The sequence below is a fragment of the Myzus persicae genome, unplaced genomic scaffold, assembly GCF_001856785.1.
Source record: "Myzus persicae strain clone G006 unplaced genomic scaffold, MPER_G0061.0, whole genome shotgun sequence".
Lineage (NCBI taxonomy): Eukaryota > Metazoa > Arthropoda > Insecta > Hemiptera > Aphididae > Myzus > Myzus persicae.
The window spans coordinates 17,370-38,283 of record NW_019100469.1 but is presented as its reverse complement, the minus strand read 5'-3'; the positions used below and the strand labels follow the sequence as shown (position 1 = coordinate 38,283).

General features: G+C 29.1%; 4 protein-coding genes across 10 annotated transcripts; 2 read left to right on the top strand and 2 right to left on the bottom strand.

The window, feature by feature from the left end:
* Positions 1 to 1,185: 1,185 nt before the first annotated feature.
* On the top strand, positions 1,186 to 7,565 carry LOC111038376 (WAS/WASL-interacting protein family member 3-like). 4 transcript variants are annotated; one of them, XM_022321566.1, is made up of 10 exons: positions 1,189 to 1,715; positions 2,030 to 2,243; positions 2,506 to 2,646; positions 5,247 to 5,359; positions 5,425 to 5,520; positions 5,610 to 5,901; positions 5,980 to 6,263; positions 6,332 to 6,419; positions 6,482 to 6,586; positions 6,646 to 7,565. In XM_022321566.1, the coding sequence occupies exons 2-10, from the start codon at positions 2,036 to 2,038 to the stop codon at positions 6,681 to 6,683; spliced, it is 1,365 nt and encodes a 454-aa protein (XP_022177258.1). In that variant the 5' UTR covers positions 1,189 to 1,715; positions 2,030 to 2,035; the 3' UTR covers positions 6,684 to 7,565. The 4 variants fall into 4 exon arrangements, with proteins under 4 accessions (XP_022177397.1, XP_022177333.1, XP_022177258.1 ...); XM_022321641.1 differs by having other exon boundaries at positions 1,187 to 2,243; positions 6,485 to 6,586; XM_022321479.1 differs by having other exon boundaries at positions 1,189 to 2,243.
* Positions 7,566 to 8,912: 1,347 nt separating this feature from the next.
* Positions 8,913 to 9,983, bottom strand: LOC111039028 (biogenesis of lysosome-related organelles complex 1 subunit 1). Its single transcript, XM_022322341.1, has 4 exons — positions 9,787 to 9,983; positions 9,612 to 9,684; positions 9,276 to 9,493; positions 8,913 to 9,205 (listed from the first exon to the last, which is right to left on the bottom strand). Exons 1-4 carry the CDS (start codon positions 9,845 to 9,847, stop codon positions 9,189 to 9,191), a joined length of 369 nt encoding a protein of 122 aa, XP_022178033.1. The 5' UTR covers positions 9,848 to 9,983; the 3' UTR covers positions 8,913 to 9,188.
* A 95-nt stretch (positions 9,984 to 10,078) lies between these two features.
* Positions 10,079 to 11,095, top strand: LOC111038852 (M-phase-specific PLK1-interacting protein-like). Its single transcript, XM_022322144.1, has 3 exons — positions 10,079 to 10,572; positions 10,649 to 10,741; positions 10,883 to 11,095. The coding sequence occupies exons 1-3, from the start codon at positions 10,291 to 10,293 to the stop codon at positions 10,991 to 10,993; spliced, it is 486 nt and encodes a 161-aa protein (XP_022177836.1). The 5' UTR covers positions 10,079 to 10,290; the 3' UTR covers positions 10,994 to 11,095.
* Positions 11,096 to 12,654: 1,559 nt separating this feature from the next.
* Positions 12,655 to 17,665, bottom strand: LOC111038616 (inhibitor of growth protein 2-like). 4 transcript variants are annotated; one of them, XM_022321893.1, is made up of 3 exons: positions 17,452 to 17,665; positions 16,720 to 16,809; positions 12,656 to 14,091 (listed from the first exon to the last, which is right to left on the bottom strand). In XM_022321893.1, exon 3 carries the CDS (start codon positions 14,073 to 14,075, stop codon positions 13,209 to 13,211), a length of 867 nt encoding a protein of 288 aa, XP_022177585.1. In that variant the 5' UTR covers positions 14,076 to 14,091; positions 16,720 to 16,809; positions 17,452 to 17,665; the 3' UTR covers positions 12,656 to 13,208. The 4 variants fall into 4 exon arrangements, with proteins under 4 accessions (XP_022177728.1, XP_022177585.1, XP_022177660.1 ...); XM_022321968.1 differs by lacking the exon at positions 17,452 to 17,665 and adding an exon at positions 17,293 to 17,311; XM_022321821.1 differs by lacking the exon at positions 17,452 to 17,665 and adding an exon at positions 16,892 to 17,215.
* Between the last annotated feature and the right edge of the window lie 3,249 nt (positions 17,666 to 20,914).

Sequence of the window (20,914 nt, the reverse complement as noted above, 5' to 3'; positions counted from 1 at the left end):
GTAGGTATAATAGGTATATACTTCATATTTGGTTCGAGACACCACAATGTAGAGCGTACGACCATTGATATGTATTTATAACCATGGATACTTTAAATTAATACATGATCCATTAAAAAAAATATTTTGAATAATTTATAAACATTTTCATTTTTTTTTTTTTTATAAATGTCGATAAAAAATTTTTTGTTGGGTCAAAAAGTTTGAAAATGTCTCAAAAGTTGTTTTGGTAGCAATTTAAAAATATTAAATATAAATAATATGCACGATTTTTTTTATTAAGCAACTAAAGTTTAAATATTTAAAAAACCAAGACAATTTGCAAATAATTTTGTAGTTAGAAATTTATATAATGCTCAAATGTTATAGCTATAAGGATTGAAAATGTAATACAATGTTTTTCATAAGTAGTTCATCCTGTAACTAAAAAATCTCTTGACTATTTTAGGATAATAACAATACCAATGTAATGTTTTTTTCGAAAATTAATTCAACCTAAACAATAAATTACTATAGTATAAAATATCTTAGGCCACCGTTTCCGCTCAGAATCTAAAATTATATCATTTCTTTTGTTCGGGTGTGAAACAAGATTATGATGAATATTATTACAAATTTACAGAAGTGATAATATTACTTATTATTAGTATTACAATTATAATTCGCCACAAGTTCAATATAATATGCATAATTGTCATAAGTTACCTGACCAAAATTAACTACTATTAATCTGGGGGGGGGGCTAAGTACGTCTATGGGCTATGACTATTAAATTAAAATAATATAGTGAGGCTACCACAACAGTACCTAAATACTACCATCTTAAACAGGCCCATAAGCAGTAAGCGCCTCGCACAGCAGGGACGTACGATGGGTATATAATTAAACAGAGCACGTCGTGCGTGTGAGCATGTGACGTGTGTGGTGTGTCCCACGGCCACACGTAGACATCGTCGGATCGTCCACCACCGTCGGCGGCGGTGACGATGATGACGACGGCCTTGTGCCTCCGCCATGTTGCCCCTCCGCGCAAGCGCGCGTGCGCGTGTGTTTTTATTTTATCATCTGTATCTGTGGACTGTGTTTTTTACACGCACGCACACGCCACACACCCGTGTCCCGTAGTATAGACAACATATATTATGTCACTTCGCGCTTACCTACATAATATTATAAATATTAAATTGTGATTTGTTATTTATTATTATTTACTATTTATAGTTGGCATAATATCCTGTGTAGACATAATATTACGTACTAGTAACTAGTAAGTAGTAACTGCTGGTAACTGACAACTGTCAACACAGATCGAACGTGTAAATAGTAAATACTGTAAATTTATAATATCGATAAAAAAAAAAAATGAAATAAAATATAATAACAATCGCACACGATAACGATGATACAGTTCAGTACCCCCTCTTAGAAATGAGTTACATTTTTTTCACTATGGAATTGACAGTCGCGACATGATAATAATAATATTATTATTATAAACACACACACACGACAGCACGTACGGTTACGACACACACAATCTCGGCTGGCTATCACGTCCGGTTGATCGTCCAGCGATGCTTGTCGATTTGAAATTCGCGATCGTCGACGGCAACAAATCGTCCGCGACCTCGACGACGGCGGAAGAGAACCGTCGATGATCGACAGCGGTACGAGTAGCAGCAGCAGCAATTGTACCAGTCCGTACGAATCTCGCGGTAAGTCTCCGCGTCGCGCTCTCCGACCGGAGTAGTGATAACCGCTCCCGGCCAAATCCTCTTATTGCGTTCTTTCGTCATCGTCGTCGGTTCCACTATGTCGCCCGCGCGTGACTCACACACGTCGCTCCGTCATTGATGGTGGGCCCCGCCGTGTCGCCAACACGTTACACACACGGCCTGACCGTGTCACACCGCGCCCTCGCTCCGTCGATCCCAAAGGCGAATGGTGGTCCGACCGTCGTACCTAGTGGTTCCGTACGACTGACCTGACAGTGGTTGTTTTTTTGTCTGTTTTTCCTGCTCGGGTGTAGACCGCTATGCCGTTCCCGCCACCTCCTCCGCCGCCGCCGCCACCAGCATCCCTGTCGGGTCCACCGCCGCCGCCACCACCAGCATTAGGTGCCGGTCCAGGCAAGAAGGGTGGCAACCCGTTGCAGGCCAGGGACCAGCTGCTGCAGTCCATCAGGCTTGGCAAGCCCCTGAAGAAGACCGTGACCAACGACAAGAGCAGCCCACTTGTCAACAGTGAGTATCTACCTAGTGCCGTGGTGTGTGACCTACCCGGTCACATGCCTCCTTTTCGTTTTGCTCTAGGCCATTGCCTTGTTGTTTGACCACGACTGATGTTCAATAATATTGTTGTCTGCCATAATGACTTATGCAACTAACTGTTATAGTTAGCGTATTGATCAGTGTTTTGTACGAGACTCAATAACACAAACCATGCCTGTATTATTTCATTTAGTTGCTTATGTGAAATGTTCAAGTATGATTTTTAATAATATAGATTCACCAAAAACACCTGTTAAATGTAATGGTACGGTAAAAAATGGAGAAATGAGTTCTATAGCTGCACGAACACCTAATGGCTTAGCAGAGTTGTTTGCTGGAGGCATGCCTAAACTTAAACCAACTGGATTAGCAACAGGTATGATTATACTTTGATAAAATCAGAAAATTTGAAAAATAAGAATCAAGTACAGTATTAGATCAGTGGGACAGAAAGACAAAGTACTTGATCAGATACTATTAGAAAACCAGTTCTGACTTGTGAGTTGTAAGTACCTTTAATAATTTTAAATTTGTTTGGTTACCTATCTAGTAGCATCTAATTTATATTACCTTAACTGACCTAGTCTTTCTGTCCCATACTGTGAACACTGTCAAACATGCAACTGAGAAAACATTTAACAGTTAAATGTAGTTGGTACCTTATACTTATTTGTCATTTTTGTTAATGTATGCACTCTTAGAATTTTATCCTTTTTTTTATTAGGAGTATGTATTGAAGAGTTAGGTATCCCAACTTAACTCACTAATATATTGAATAAAATCAAATTAAAGCTTTATCAAAATATTTGAATTGTAACCATAGTCCATAGATATACTTCAATATTATGTATTTTTATAGAGTTCTTATAACAAAAATGTTCATTAAATTATACTCTGTTAATATCTAAACCTTGTAAGATGTTTATTTTCTGATATTATAGATTATAAGTATACCTACTTAACATTAAAAATAGAAAAAATCACATTCATATTTTAACTTATTTTAATTTGATAATAATTTACTATTCATGATTACATTATTAATCTACTTTCTTATTATTGTATTAGTAATGAAGAGTATATTATACTTGCAGATATCAATGTATTTTCCATATCACAAATGTGATAGAAGTAATAAATGGGAACATCTTATATTTATACCAATTATATTGATTTGTAAAAAATTCTTTAAATGACTTTAACATTTTATGATTTGTCCTTTTACTATAATTTAGTTAAAACTAATTAATACATTACAATTGTATAGTTTTGACCTCTTAATTGAACAAATTATACTGAACTCATTAATGTGTATTGACTTTCTTAGAAATTAGCAAATAATCTGTATTCCTCATGCCATTAATCTGAGTATAATTTTCTTATATTGTAATTTGTTTAATCTAACTGATGTACAATAATGTAAATCAATAATCTTGTATGTGCTCAATTAATTTTAATTGTTAAATTACATTTTTAAATGATTAAACAGTACTTAGATTTTGTACTATCATAGTCTTAAACTGTACTTTAATTGTATCTTATTGCTTTTAAAAAGTTACTAAATAACTGTAAAAATACATTTGTACTATGTATATTTAAAATTTTTTGAGATGTATGGAGGGTGATTTTTGTATCATGAACATTGAACTTGACAACTAGACAAACTTAAAAAATATGAGAATTTTGAAATTTTAAAGCTGTTTCAAAATAACAAAGTAATTTGTTATTTATATTGAAAAAATTTGAATTCCTTAACATATTTGCCTAGTTCACAGTAAAAGAATTACTATGTGATTATACTCACATCTATGCTTTAAAGTAGAAAATTATTAGAAAAAGTAACAATTCATACTTCACAAACTAATCAATATGATTTGAATATGCTAATTAAGACAATCTTTAAACTATATATTTGTAATTTTTTATAATTTCATATAGGTACATTTTTTTATGGAATTCTTATATTTTTGTAGTCATGTAAAATTGTTTGGAATTTTTAATTTTACTGCGAGTAATTTATTAAAATATTACATAAGTTGCTGCCAGTACTGTCTTATTTGCTTCACATGTGTTTCTTTTGTTATTAACTGTATATAATCTAGAATATTTATTTGTGCATTCTAGATAGTTGTACAACATAGTTGTGTAACTACTTATCATATTTAAACTGTTGTTTCTTAAAATTAAGGTTTAAAACGTTTATGAAAGAGATGATAAATATAATAAATATACTATGCATTTACCAACATTGGACTATTTGTGTAGGTATTGATTTGATTGATGTTTAAAAAAATTTTTATTGTAACCTTGATCAGATGACCTAATTTTTTTACCTGGACCTAAAAAAGGAAATGTTAGAATCTTGTCTGTCAGTTAGTTATGCAGTAGGTATTTCTTCACATTTTTCTTTATTTCTCCATTTGTATGCAATTGTCATATAGGTAGATGTAAAAAAGGTGTAATGCATTGATTGATTTCACTTTGAACATTATACAAACATATTTTGTACCCTGAATTTATTGAAATATTTCATATTTGATAGCAAAAATGAAAGATGATTATTTTATTCTTTAGAAAAGGTTTTTATCAAAATTTACTCTAGTTATTTAACAGAATAATTTATTCTTTAGTAGTAATTTTATTCCTATTGTATTTTCCAATAATCCATTATAATATATAAAAAAAAGGTTTATTCAATAATAATATTTGATACAATTAATACATATTTTTCTTATTTATCTTATTATATTTTTAATTGCATTGGATTACAATACTTGTTACTCAATGTTAATGGAATGTTCAATAGTAAATTATAAAATTTTATTACTGGAAAAATATGGGAAATATTTTTTTATACCTATTTTGTAATTTTCCTAGTCAATTATATTATAATTTATTATAATATGATTAGATTACTTTGAGAATACTTATGACTTATACATTTTTATAAAATATATAATAACTAACTAATTCTAGGACAATCGAGAACCCAAACACCACCAACTAATAATTTATCACCGGTCTCATTGTTTAATCAATCAACTGCAAATTCCTCTCCTTCTAACACAAGTACTCTTCCATCACAGAAAGTAAGTTGTAGTGTGTAAAGAATGTGTAAACATAAAAATTGATTATTTTATTTTGATGTTTTTAGAAAAATGATGGCATAAGAAAAATTCAAAATGATATCAAATCAAGAGGACCACCTCCACAACCACCACCATTCAATCAAAAACCAACTATTCCTTCGGTAATTTTATTCAAACAATTATTCATATATTTTTTTTTACATTTTATTCAATTAAATACATTTTGGTTAATTTTTTTTCTTCTTTACAGAGTACTTCCGAGCCTGTTTCAATTATACCCCCCGGTGTGGGTCACAATCTAACAGGCAGTGTCCCTAGTCTTGTGTCTGATAATGTAGCTGGCAGAGGTCCTCCTCCAGGGGGATACGGTAAACCAAATGTTGCCCCAAAACCACCATCTATCAGGCCAGCCGTGCCTACAAAGAAATCAACGTTGACAGTTAGTTCTACTAATTTAGTAACAGCTGATGGGCGAAATCTTGTTTCCAGAGCACAAAGTATGAGGATACCAAAAACACCTCCAGTTGCTCCAAATAGTCAACGTATGTATTGACAATTGACATATAATATCTTAAATCAATCAAATGTGATGTTTATAATTTTAATATTATTTTGTACAGCACCTCAATTTAATAACATGACCATCAGTAGTAAAAATCAATTACCTGCTTTCCATCAATCACAAGATAGTATTTTGAGGAGTTCTCCAAATCCTCCCCCAAATGGCCAGTGGGGATCACGGACGTTACGACCCATTAAACATCCTAATACAAGGCCACCACCTCCACCCATAAAGGCGCCATTGAATCCACCTGTGTGTGCTCCACCACCACCACCACATCGGAGTGGGCCTCCTCCGCCACCACCAAATGTACCCCCTCATAAAAGCTACCATAATAACAATGTAAGTATGGACTTGCATTTATTTCAAATATAATAATCTATAATTATAAATTATTTATATTTGTTTAGGTAACTAATGGAGCTCCTCCAACACCTCCAACACGTCATTCTTCTATGCGAAATGGACCAACTTCTGTTTTAAGCATGTCTCTTTTGGGTAATATTACTAATGACTAATTATATATGAATTATTTTAAATGTGAAAATGTAATTTTGTAGAAGAAATGGAAATGAAGTTTTCTACCATGTTCAAGCCAATGGTTAGGATTCCATCGCCTCCAATTTTCCAAAGAGTTGATAAAATTTATAATAGCAGACTAGTTGGTAAGGATAAACTTACTCTACATTAAAAATATGTATCTAATATTAATGTTTGATTTCAGTTGCAAAACATCAAGCTCCTAAGCCACCAGGCTATTGAACAGTGTAATTTGTTTTGCTCAAGTGTGAAAGATATGTTGGACTTATATTCCAAATATTTTACTTTCTATATAGGTTTGTATGTTAAATAATTTTTTCCTCATGACGAAACTATATTTTTGCTTGTAAAAGTACAATATTATTTCTTTTAAACCAAAGGCATTATTGTGATAAAGATAATTTGAAAGTATCATTAATGGTGAAGAAAAAGAGAAAAGTATTTATTTTTTGTCTAATATTTTTGTTTTTACATGAATTATTCCAACAATAACTTTATACAATACTATTGTTATTGAAATTATATTTTTAGATATACATTTTTAGTTTAAATTATAACATTAAAAAAAAAACAATTTCCCCAAAAATTTGTGATAATATTTTTGCACTTGTTATTGTACTAAACGTGCTTTTATTTTTATACTTAAAACCATGGTTTTTTTTAATATTAATTAACCAAGTTTTTTAGTTTGTTTATGTGGTTTTTACTGCAATATCAATTAAAAAATTTTTCAAAATTAATTTGCCTATTTGGCGTTAAATTTAATACCATATTGGACAAAATTTAGTCAATTTCTTCTGTTTGTTGTTATGATTTAGCATTAAGTTTGCTAAATAGGGGGGTAATATATATATATATTATTTTACTGATAGATTATATTACATTATTATTTATTGCATATATTTTTTATTTTACTTAATCTCTCCTAGTCATAAATTTAGATTAATAATTGTGTGTAAACTTGCATTGTATATAATCATTAGGGAACGGGTTAATGAAAATTACACTGTGGAATGAAATTTAAAACATAAATATAATCAAAAATAACCAACATAAATTTCTTAAGAAATTTGTTTGGTCTTTGTATCATCACATAGACTACCATTTTGTTTTACTATTTTATTACTATTCCTTTCTACTACATCAACAATCATACAATCATTTTTATTCATAAATAATTTAGTTTATATATTTTTAAATGATTATTTGTAATTCATTTTATTGCGTTTTATAGTTTTACAGTAATATATTAGTATGATTGCATGTTCAAGTCTTATATACTTTGTTTAATTACTTTTAATTACATAGTACATTATGTTGTAATTGTATGTTAACTATTTAAAAATGTAATTTTAACATCTTATGATTTAAGTGTTAAACAATATCATACACCAAGAAAAGTTACTGTTATCAAGAATTATATTTGATGTATAAAGTATACACATAATAAAATGTATTGATTATTATTATACAAAAAACATGATTTGTTTTATAACTTTATTTTTCAGTTTGCATTTATAATATTAATTTTGTTGGGGTGTGTGTTTACTATTTTTATCTTTTATTCTGTTTATTTTTTCATTAATTCTCATTCCAACCTTTTTTTTTTTAGTATGTCTTAAAACCCAAAACGGAATATTTAACACTTCAACAAGAGTTATTTGTAGTTATTTAGTTTGTTGATTAATTACTTTCATAAATATCAAACTCGAGGTTGGTTATTATTGAATGTTTTTTTTTCTTATGTTTAGAACATTTAATGAAATTTAATTACTTTTTAAAATATAGTAAGTAGTTACAATCTTTTGTTAGTAAATTTGACTGACCTGATCTTACATTATTTTACAAGATTTTGATAGGATTAAATCCTCATTTTCAATCTGATTCTTAACAGCAAGTAAAAAATATTCTATACTTCGAAAGGTTAGCGAATACTTCTTTTATCAAATACAATTTTTTTTATATTAGGATAACTCTTATTTAAACTAATGACATTATCAGTATTCTACATGTAATATTATTAACAAATAATGATTCTCATTTAAAAACTTATTACAGTTGTAAATATTTCTCAGGGTTTTAGCATTTTGACGAACTACGGAGTTTTTAAAAATTCTTGGAGAACAGAATATAGTATATATGTATTCAAGATTAAATATAGTACAACCTATTTTGTTTTTTATGCGATTTATCGACCAATTATTTTTTTCTATTTAACAACTAATTTAAAATAATTTTAATGGATATTTAATTTCTAATCTCCTTAAACTATTTATTAATATTTTAGTTTCATACAAACATTTAATTGTAACGTAAAATTGTATAGGCCAAAGACATAACTAAAATTGATTAGTCATGAATAGTTATGATTGTCTATAAATGTTTTGAAGAGGTCATCAGTGGTTAAAAAACTTATCAAATGGTTGTTTACCATTTCAATTAAATTTAATATTTACTGAATCATTTATGATGTCATTATGTGTTACCGTTGATAGCACTTAGTCATCGTTGATTTTAATGTCTGTACAAACTGTTATTATTTTACTATATTATGAAGAGTAACAAATAAAATATAAATATAGAGTTTTATGTATAATATACAAAAATAATAACAAATTATAATAACAAATTATGTATCCAGTTATTTTAAATAAGTACAATTAATGAACAATGAATTAATAAAACTGAGATTGAGAAAACAAACCATGTTCTTGTGGACAGCATCAATTAAGGTTTTTGCGAAACTGAAAAATAATATTTAAACAATTAAAACAGATCTATAATATTTCATAACTCATGACGTGTAAAAGTTACCTTTATATGCATACTCTAAGGTAGTAGTGATGTTTTGCATGTCATTTTCAATGGTGCGTGTCCAATTCTCAACATCACCCAACTCTTTAAGTGCACTATTAAAGTTGTCAATCAGTGACAGCCATTGAGAAGTTTGTTTGGAAAAGACAATGGCACTTTGGTGTAATTGTTTTGCTTCAGCATCAAGTTTTTTTTGATTGAGATACGCTTGGGCAACACTAATGGTAATTATAAAATCGATTACACATAAATAATTAATTATTTTTTGTTAATAATCTCATCAGTATCTAGGTAATTTGATAAACCTTTTAAATTAAACAAACACATTTTTCATACCCAACGTTAAGATGTTCAACCAGTGCGTTGGTTAATTCATTGGCTGCGTTTACTGCCTCTTTTCTTTTAATATCTATTCATTAAACATTAATTATGTGCTATGGGTATGACATTAAATATAATTCAGAATCGCAAATGAATAAGGTAAGGGGTAGTTATGAGAAAAAATAGCTACCTTGGTTTTCCTTGCGGGCAGCTTGTTTTACTTGATGTTCTTTGACAAGTGAAGATAGCATTTTAATTAACAATATTTCAATTATTAGTCGATTAATCTGTGTAGTGCATGAAGTAATGAGTTATAAAAATATAAAAGTAGGCACCCTAGAAAAGTTTGAAGAATGTAAATATATACTAATTTACAAGGTACTGGAATAGTAAATTGACAATAGATATTATCATTTGTTATCAGTTATCACTAAATCATCATAACAACGTACCGTGATAAAATGATAATAATATTGTATTTATTTGTTGATCAATTTAAATTTGTTGTAACTTAAAAAAGTATGCAAGTGTTAACGTGCACGAACTGTGCGAGCACTAAAATTTAATTGTTGTTAATTTATTGCGCGATTAATATTATATTTATTTGTATTCTTAAAATTATCTTTATAAATATACTTTTTACCGTTGAAACTTGAGGTAAACTAAAGGTTTCATCTAGAATCTATGATCAAACATGAGTTCATACAAATCACCACTAATAAGGTCTAGAAATACATCTGCCACTACAGACAGCACATTGCCTTTTCCGAATGTAGAATCGCCGTCGAACTCAATTAACAAAACATTGAAGGATAGCATTTTGTTGTATGACAACACTCCTCAACAATCACCTACTGAACAGAATTGGCGAGGACGTGGTTGTAGTTCACCGAGATTCAATAGTCCACGATCTAGAGGGAGAGGATCACCGTACCAATGGACTCCCAACAGATTTAACAACAGCAGCAGTTCAGATGTAACTAATTGTATTAAAATAAATAATACATTCAATGTATTGTAATATTGCTCTAATTCTTGATTTTTTTTCAAAGCATAACAATTCATCTAGTTATACACCACGTGAACAAAATAGTTATACCTCATACAGACCACAATTTAACAAATATAAAAATCAAAATCCTAATGTAAGTTTTAATTTTTATTTAATTCTATTATAGTAGTGCATATTGTACACATTTGATGTAACAATAAGTTCTATGAAAATAATGTATGTATGTTCATTACTCATTAGTATGGATTGATAAAGTACTGCTTATTTGTTTTAGAGTCGTCGAAATTTGAATGATAATAGTGATGAAAGCTACTTTCATCCATCAATGTTGGAAGATCCGTGGGCATCATTGTTAAAAAATACAGAAAACGATGTCTCAATATGAATAAATAATGAGCTGTATTACCAGTGATTGTGTATATTTGTATTCATAATTTTTAAGTGTTTGCTAGTGTTAAAAAAAAAAATTAAATATTATTGAACATGACGCTTTGCATACTCGAGATTAATTTATTGCCTTTGAATCTTAATCTTATCACACTTAATATTTATAAACAATTAAGTTTATAAATGACAAAAACACTATTCCTTTTAAATTATTCAGAAGGTTTTTCCTAACACCTTCCAACTACTTTTTAGAAAAAATATAAATTTGAATTACTTCTTTTACACCATAAGTATAAAATAAAAATAAATTAACTGCATTTATTTTGACTTTAACCTTTAAATATAATTTATACTTCAATCTAAGTTGGTCATAATAAAATTTGGGTATCCCTAGCTCACACACATTTATTAAAACTTCAACTTATTTGCACATATTTTCATAACTCGTTAGAACATTTTATAGATTGTATGTGTATGTATATATTTCTATTATTAAAATGCCTATGGAAAGCTTCAGCTCCATTTGATGTGCTTCTGGTTGCTTAGGTCTTTCAGCACACATGGTATAGTTTGACATTTTAATAGGTTAAAATGTACGGTGTAAAAACATAATTAGAGAAGTATTCAAGTATAATCCATAAGGACGCGGAGCAATAGCTACTATATTATGTCTGAAAGGAGAATAATCAGTCGACCGTACAATTTATGCCAGTGCTGAGCATATCCCACCAACAACCCAGTGATCAGGTGGTTCTTAATATATTATTTCTATATGTTCTGGTGGTAAACTGAATAAATATTGAACTAATTTACCTCCCTAAGAATTAATATTTTTATACTAACTTCATCAGTGGCTGTGCGACTATTTTATGAAGCGATAATAATGGTAATCATTTATAATTTATGTACTTTCATTAATTGGGTTTGGTGGTGGCCATCCACATTAGCACGAACAATTTGTAAATAAGCAATTATTTTAAATAGTCGCTTTATAGAGAAAAAAATTCACTCTGCCTTATCTGTTATAATAAATTATTACTTTGAAATCAAGATTGGTTAAATTAAATGTTAAACATACAATTTATAGAACAATTAAAAATTAAGTTACGAGTATATTTTGCTAAGTCAGCATAAATATTTTTTATAAATTTACATAATTAATTAATAATTAATAATTTGCGATCGAGAATGTGATTTGGCACAGGTAGTAATTGAGCTCATAGTTTCTATCAAGAACTAAGTACATCAATTTTGGAGTGTTTCCCACACGTTGTGTACGTTAAAGTATGTTTAACTTCAAAAAAACAAAATACTATATGAACATAAAAATAATTTTTGTAAATGTGAATGGAATGAATTAAATGTTACAAAAACTAGTTGTAGCCTAAAATTCAACAGATGAAACGTTACTTATTATTTAATTGCATGCCTGGTTCATATTTGGTATTAATTATAATTTAAATTATTGTCATGAAACATAGAAAAACATGAAATGTAATATTATAACTTAGTATGATAAAAGTGAATAAAAATTACTTAATCTAATAGAGCTTAACTGTGATAATATAACTCATTTTACCTCTGCAGGTAATTTTTGTCTTACCATAGACATTTATGTTACATCAAATTTTTTTTTAAAATAAAGAATAAAAACAATTTAAAACCAAATTAATAACTCTTCATTATATTATGAATTTACATAGTTCAGTAAAACAATTTTAAGTTACTAAAGTTAGTCATTTTATACGTTTGAGTTTCAAATGAAAATATATTAATACTATTATATAAAATAAATAAAATAAACGTATGCTTAAAGTTTGTATTTTAAATTATTAGAAAAATAATCGCCATTTATATGATTACATAATACTTACTACTACTACATAATAACTTTTGCAATATGATAGCATTTGGGACGATTTTAAATTTTAATGTATATTTTTATGATTGAACAAGTCATACTTCTATTAAAAAATATTATAAACAAGTATTGAAGAATATTAGGATGAGCAATTATGTTTTTCCATTTAGTCACGCAGAAAAACAAAACAAAGATATGCTATCCTATGTTTAGTATTATTATTGATTAACATAATTATCATTCATGAAAATTGAGTTAGCTTAAATATAAGACACATAATGTATGAATTTCTTTTTCATTGAAACAATTTAGCGTCAAATTAAATAAATAATCTATAAATGGATTGTACCATTCACCAGTTTTCTTCTTTACGTTTATTGTACTCTTCAAGTTCTTTAAGAAATACTGATTTAGGCTTCATGGTTTTGGAATTAGTTCCTCTGCAAAATGGGCAAAACCATTTTCCTTTGGGTTTTCTACTTATAGATACGCAGCCAAAATGAAACCACTCAATTGGACATAAATCATTATCGCAGCAAACCATATCACCGTAAGATATTTCTTCACAAATACAGTAAGTTGGTTTTAAATCATTATCACTTTCATTGTCGGAACTTTCGGATTCTGAAACTACTTTTTTATTTTTGGGAGGCTGTGCCTTAGACTTTTTGTTTAATGCGGTGTTCTTTTTATTTTGATTAGTGCTTGGTTTTTTATCAAGATTCGCATTCACTTCTAAGCTTTTGTTTAATGTTGTAGATATTTTTGTTACATTTCTTTTAGGGCGCTTATTAGAATTATCTATACTTAGTACATCAATAGAATTTGAATCAATTTTCTTACATTCAGGCATACTTTTTGACATTCTTTTATTTGATTTAATTAAACTTAATTTTGCAGCTTCCACTTCTTTATAATTTGTTTCTAAATTACTCATGTTTTTTTCAACCATGTCCATTAGACATTCAGCAATGTTAACTTTTTTGTCAGCCAGGTCTAAGGACTCAATCAGCATTTTCTTCATACGTTGTTCATCAGTAGATGTAAATTCTTTAGTGTTTTTAGTAAACTTCACCAATTTATTTAAAATATGTGAGTGACGACAATCAGTTTCATAATAACGACTTACTTGTTTTTGTCCATCTTGAGGAAAATGTTTCAAGACATCATCACACTTGTCTAAGAAGCGATCAACAGTACTATTTAATATGTTGTTCATAATGTTTATCTTATACCTGAAAAATATTTATACAAAAAAGTAAAAACCATTAGTTCAACATATTATCAACAGTTTTCAGAAATATACTTTGTTTCATAACATTGTATGTAAACAGTGTGATTAAACAAGCATCCTCACCCTTTTTTTCATACTCGGGGGAATGTTCAGAGGAGATAAAAACTAGTGTTTTTCAAATGAGAGCCCCATTTTTTCATTGTAATTATTTAGAGAATAAGTTTCCTGAAAATGATGGCAAATCAATATTTGAAGTTTTTTTTTTTGAGTTTTCTAACTTTGTGTACTAAGGATAATAATTCCATAATAATGGGTTTGGAAGACATAAGGAACAAGGGCTAAGGTGATTTGAACATTATAGTAATTATTAATTACCTATTATAGTATTATTTATCTATTAACATTTATAATTTGTAAAAATCGTCAAATCATAGTATAGTAAATAAATATCAGACCCAATAAATTATAAATTATACATATTATATTTTATACTTTTGTAAAACCATTTGTATGTACTATTAATCTTAAAATTAACATTTTAGCAACTGTTTTTATACTCGTTTGAGTTTTTGACCTAGGTACATAGATCAAATTTAAAAAAAATTATCTGTTAGAGTTTAGTCCCAAGAATTTGAAAATATGGTCTATAAGAATATTTTAGAATTCCAAAAATCAGGATTTGAATAAATTCATTATTAAATGAAAAAATGGGGGTGAGGAGTATACTTGGCAAATCACCCTGTAGGTATATATTACAATACATGTGTCCCGAGAGTTTTGTATCACCATAAGTAACATCCGATTTAAATTTTGGTTTTTAAACAGTTATCGACGACAAAATTCCAATTTAATGGCATAAATGTCTGTACTTTTCAACGGCATTACCTACATTGATATGCAATGGAAATAATTTGGGTGATATGGGATTGATTATTGGGCCATACCTTCTGTAAATGGGTACTTACGGGTACCTATAATAAATTAAACATTTAGGTTGCTAAAAAAAATATTATATGGTATTTTAGGCATTTATAATTTAATTAAAAATATGTTAATAGAAAGTTTATAAGTTTATTGCACCTACACTTATTGATAAAGGGAAAACTATATTTTTTTGGAGCAACAAAATTACACCTGCATAGGGTAATATATTAATATCTATACAGTTAAAATTGTGTAGAAAAATGACTTAAATGTCTTTATACAGTATGTTGATTGGATATTCAGTCAACATAGTTAATGATGTAGAACAAATATTTTAATGCTGTTTTTTCTTCGTTTTTTTTTAATGAAAATATATATATATGTTAGTAGAAGTGTACAACTAATGTCCTTTCCCTTTACCATATGGGATTTATGCACATGCATAAGGATGCAGTCCCCTAATTTTTAGGGTCCCCTAATAACCCTGAATTGTTTTCATGTGTAGGTCTTTATGCAGGGAGTGACTTGATACATATGGTGGAGAATTGGTAATTTCTCTTAGTATTTAATTTTGGAACCGTTGAATTTTATTTAGATCGGAAATTTTAGCGTTACCCATAACTGTAAGCCGTATGTCCAAATTGGCTTTAGGAAATATTTGTAAAAGAGCAGTTTAATATTTGAGTGTTTGTTGTTGATGATTAGGGTTTGGAGCATTTGTAAGCAGGAGTTTAGTTGTGATGTGGTAAGCACAGGTAAGACGGCGATCAAGAGTAAGCCTGAGATATTTAACGTTTGGGGATGAGAGGATCTGAGCACTAAAATACAACACCTCTGGACGTGGTGTTAATTTAAGTGTAAATGTAGTATGTACTGGTTTGGCTTGATTTATTTTAAAACGCCACTTTTCATACCAATCTTCAATTAATGAAACATGGCTTTGAAGGTTTGTGGAGGCCATAATAGGATCTGGGCTGGATGATATATTAAGTCATATTAATTGTCCGCATAATCTGCTACTTATATGTTGGGCGTGGTTGGTTGGTTGGTCAGATGTATAAATATTGTATAGGATTGGGGTGAGGATACCACCTTGGGAACTCCTGCCACAATACCTGCTATATTAGAGTGTGAAGAACCATAATGGACCTGGAAATATCGGTCTGTGAGATATGATTTAAGTATAATGTAGTGTGTTGGGTAAATTGTTTTAATTTGTGAAGCAGACTTTCATGCCACACTCAAAGGCCTGGGATACGTCAAGGAATGTGCAGGAGCAGTAACGTTTTTTTTCGAGGGCAAAAGAGACAGCGTCAACAACCTTATGGACTTGGTGAATAGTCGAGTGTTTAGTACGAAAACCAAATTGATAGTCAGGTCGGATATCAAACATGACAGGTAGGTCAGCCACCTCAAATATTTATTTTGTTAAATTATTAGTGAAAAGTGGACTCAAAAGTATAAGTGTATGGGTTTCTAATTCATTAAATCAGGCCCTGGATTTACTAAAAAAAAAAAATTAAACTAAGAATTAAATAGTAAGAAAGTACTAATGAAATTACTCATTTGAATCCCTTCATAAAAAATTTGGCCTCCACTACCATACCCCGTAATCCCCCTAGACACCTAGAAACGCTATTGGTGTAGTAATTTGATATATATAAAAAAAAAAGTAAATAATAATTTTAATACAATCTGCACTTACCTTAATATGATAGAAATCGATGGTTATTCTGTTACTTCAAAGCGTGGGTATTGAAAAACGGATTACATTAACTAAACAGAATTTAAATACCTGTAAACAAAACACAATATTACCTTAAGGAATATAAATATTTCAAAATATTGGTAATAATTATTCATTAGGCGTTTTATACTTTTATATTATGAAACAATTATTAACCATCCACTTCATTAATCAACGATTAGGTAATTATGGACCAAAAAATATAACAGATTTAAAATAGTTTATAATACAGTATATTATATTAGAAATACTAGATTAAACGAAGTTACGTAGATACAATTAATTATTAATGATATTAAGATTAATAAGAAAAAAAAAGTAAAAACCGAACGATTCATAACTTCAAAAGTTGACGAATCGAAAAAACCAAAGTCGATATGATTAAGATTTTAGGTTATAATCACGGTTATTATTTAATACATTGTTATTATTGAGCTATTGCCTATGTTTTGTAAATTTTAAAATAATATAAAAATAAATCAACTGGGTTTCGGTTCATTGAGTACAGTGTAACCATGGACAAGATCTTACTAGATATCTTAGTCCATGAGTGCAACCAACAATGTACAATAGTACACTCTATGTATGTACAAACTATTGTTCTATTATAGTATCATGGTATAATACAACATATTATTAACAATTTACTTTCTTGATTTGTAATCAACTATCAAGTAAAAGGCGCCTTACCAACTCGATAAAGTAACGTACTCGTTATGGCGTTACGGGTTACACCTTACACAACGCGGCATACACATTATAGCTCATCGTGAAATGTGATAGGTCATAATTTATGTTAAACACACTAAACACGGTCCGAGTATAGGATTGCACTCAAGACTCAACTATAAGTAAATTCTATTTAAGACAATACGGAACAGCAATCTGCTATGGTCAAAACTGGCGTCCAGTTCTTATCAGTTCCCCCCGAGATTGTAGTTGTGGTTGCCGTAATTTACCCCAAAAAAATGTTTATAGTACTATACTATATAGTTATTACTGCTTTAGCTTCAATAATTCATCTTTTTTTTTCTCTTGTTTGATCTTGGAACTGGGGACAAAACTACTTTGGCATTGCTTTGACCTAACAATATTTCATCTAAAAGTATAAGTCTTGTTTCTATAATTTATTCTAAGTATCGTTATCTTTTTTTAATAAAACATTATAAAATAAATAAGAAAAGTATAAGTGTATAACTAGATTTTATTCAATATTTGTTCTGATAATTACTGATAAGATAAATTTAACTTAAACATAATATTAGGTAGACATATTAAATATGCTTAGTTTTTTTAAACTTTTTATTATTTAAATATTTATAGGGTGCAGCGGAGTCATTGCACTTTTTTATAAAACTATTTATTTTGACATTTAAATACTTCTCAACAAATGTATCTTTACAGTTTTCACAAAAATGTTATATACATCTTTCACAAATATTTTTGATAACTATTTTTATATCTCTTTTAACATTTTCTTTTTTTTCGTATAATGCAATTATATACTTTGTAAATGTAAGCAATTTTGTATAAGGGTACAATAAATTACAACCATCATATTCCTTCATGTTGATTAAGCCGATTAAGGTATTATCAATGTTGAATTAAATCCTCAGATTTGTTACTGGAGTACTGGACGCTAATTTTTCATTACACGCCTTATGAGTTAATTGAGAACAAACCCATCCTGTTACGTATGCTACACTATTTTCTGTCTCGTTATCCATAAGAATGTAGTTAATATTCATATTACTAAGAAAATCGTCAAAATTGTTTGGAAAATAAAAATCAGTCAGCCAACCAACCTATGCAATTGTACTGTATTCTTTAATCGTAGGCTTTTGAATAATGCTAAAAACTTTGATGCATTTTTTTCACAATTTGAATTATTAGATGGATTAATTAACATGATGCACATAGACATGCGAATTGCAGAAAAAATGTTTGATGCATCTGGAGTTACGTTATTTCCTCCTTTTGATCTTAAAATTAAAAATTAACATTCAATGCAATCTTGGGTTAATAAATAGTCAACTTCATATTCTATGTTTAATTCATTTTATAAGAGTTTAATACAATTAAAGGCCGGTTTACACTTATCAAAGTAGCCACGTCCGTGAACCACGAATTAGTGACACGGATTCTACTTTGATAATATAAACACACCACACGTACGTGTGACAAACTCGTACGAGTCGTGTTGTCTGTGCCGGGCCGGCATGGACATGTATCAAAATTCTCGTACGTGGGGAGAACATTTTATTATTTTAAATTTTACTTGGACAGACAAAATTTGACAGTGTAAACCTGTCGTCAGTGCTCGAATCAAAGTTACACTGATCCGTGGTTCATGGACGTGGCTACTTTGATGAGTTTTTGATAAGTGTAAACCGGCCTCAATATTTCTTGCCAACCGAGCACGCAAGAGGGGATATTTTTTCGCTTATTATTAACTTTAAGCGTTGAAAGAAATATTCGAGCTTCTTTTAAAAATGGCCAATATTTTAAATTTCTTGTTATTGGTATTTTAAATACAACTGATTCTCTCATTTTAATACTATTAAAATTTAAGGTAGTCAAAGAAGTCGTTAAACAAATTAACAAATCGTGCAGTAAATTGTGTTTATTGTTGTTTAAATGTAACTAATGTTAAAATCCCTGCACTAACTGAGTTACTAAACGTCTGTGCAGCTAAACAAACTTCTCATGGGTGAGAACAGTAGAAGCAAGAAGCTTTATATGAATTGTTTTTAATTTACTTGCTAATCGTGGTTTAATTTTGTTATCTATATTGTAAAAGTCTTCAATATCTTTCCAACAATAACTTTCATGTCCATTTGTAAAAGTATAATTTTTAAAATTATTCCGAACAGACTTTAGTAAGTGTGGAGGATCGTGTATAAAAATATATTTTCATTATTATAAGTGATTGCAAGGTTTTTCCATGGTCACTCCAAACAATGATCGCATTTTCATTTTATTTGATCCTTGGTCACAAATTATAACCTTTGGAACCAAACCACATTCTATTAGTTTTTGAATAGTATGTATCATAATTTGTTATATATTATATTGTTATAGGTACTAATATGAATGCATTATATACGAATGTACGATGATGTATGTAAATAATATTAAAATATATGTTAAAAAATGGCGGGAATTATCATCATATTATTATTATTAATTATTATATTATTGCCAGATTTTACACACGAATTAAAATATTATACTGGATACTCAACGCATAGAGTTGTGATCAGTAATTACTCTATGATTTATGAGTGTTATGACCATAGACATAATAATTATATTTTTATGTCTATGGTTATGACCATAGATAATATATACAAATATATTGTATATATTATCTGTGATGCTCACCCGCCATAAGACCAATGTAAACATAACCGAGATACCCTGTTAGAAAAAGACAGCAGATAAGAATGGTGTTGCTATACTTTTTTATCACACTTATCAATATGATTGCTTACCAATAAATAATAATAATATTTAACAATATTATTTAACGAAGGGGGCTCCAGCGTATCATGTTTTAAGGAGTAATATTTAGGCAATTTGTATGACATGAACATTTTGGCTTTGTCTATGTGTGAGTAGTAAATTAACATTAGTGTGTGTCACAGATATATAGAATAAATAATAAATAATAATTCTATATATCTGTGGTGTGTGTAATCCGTTATCGTTTTTATCATACTGCCACCCGCCATTATCCAAAATACGAATTTCTGGAACTACGATAATAACACGGTATAGAAGATAACAAGTAGGGAAAGCTTATACGAATTACGTTGTTCGCTTGATGCATACTTTTTTATCTTATCATATTTGCTGGCAGACCATATCTGTTATCGTTGTATCAATTACCGATTTTACTATTTTAGCTATGATTTTTTCATAATTTATATGAAATTTAATAGGTACAATTTATAATTTCAAATCAAATTGCATTTTAAATGAATGTTAAATTAATAATAATTAAGCTTAAATAAGATTGATTAAGCAATTTGCCAATATAGGAGTGACAGTGAATGAGGTGACCACAAACAATTCAATAGTTTTACAATTAGTATGTTTATTCAAGTTTCTTTAATTATTTAAGTTTAATAAATAATAAAAAAAAAAAAAA

Excerpts from the sequence above, each read along its gene's own strand:
- LOC111038376 (XM_022321566.1), top strand. The coding sequence starts at position 2,036 with ATGCCGTTCCCGCCACCTCCTCCGCCGCCGCCGCCACCAGCATCCCTG. Across the intron at positions 6,264-6,331 it reads AAAGCTACCATAATAACAAT|GTAACTAATGGAGCTCCTCC; the intron begins GTAAGTATGGAC and ends ATATTTGTTTAG. Across the intron at positions 6,420-6,481 it reads TTTAAGCATGTCTCTTTTGG|AAGAAATGGAAATGAAGTTT; the intron begins GTAATATTACTA and ends GTAATTTTGTAG.
- LOC111039028 (XM_022322341.1), bottom strand. The coding sequence starts at position 9,847 with ATGCTATCTTCACTTGTCAAAGAACATCAAGTAAAACAAGCTGCCCGC. Across the intron at positions 9,685-9,786 it reads TGCCCGCAAGGAAAACCAAG|ATATTAAAAGAAAAGAGGCA; the intron begins GTAGCTATTTTT and ends TTTAATGAATAG. Across the intron at positions 9,494-9,611 it reads GTTGAACATCTTAACGTTGG|TGTTGCCCAAGCGTATCTCA; the intron begins GTATGAAAAATG and ends AATTACCATTAG.
- LOC111038852 (XM_022322144.1), top strand. The coding sequence starts at position 10,291 with ATGAGTTCATACAAATCACCACTAATAAGGTCTAGAAATACATCTGCC. Across the intron at positions 10,573-10,648 it reads ACAACAGCAGCAGTTCAGAT|CATAACAATTCATCTAGTTA; the intron begins GTAACTAATTGT and ends TTTTTTTCAAAG. Across the intron at positions 10,742-10,882 it reads ATAAAAATCAAAATCCTAAT|AGTCGTCGAAATTTGAATGA; the intron begins GTAAGTTTTAAT and ends TATTTGTTTTAG.
- LOC111038616 (XM_022321893.1), bottom strand. The coding sequence starts at position 14,075 with ATGAACAACATATTAAATAGTACTGTTGATCGCTTCTTAGACAAGTGT.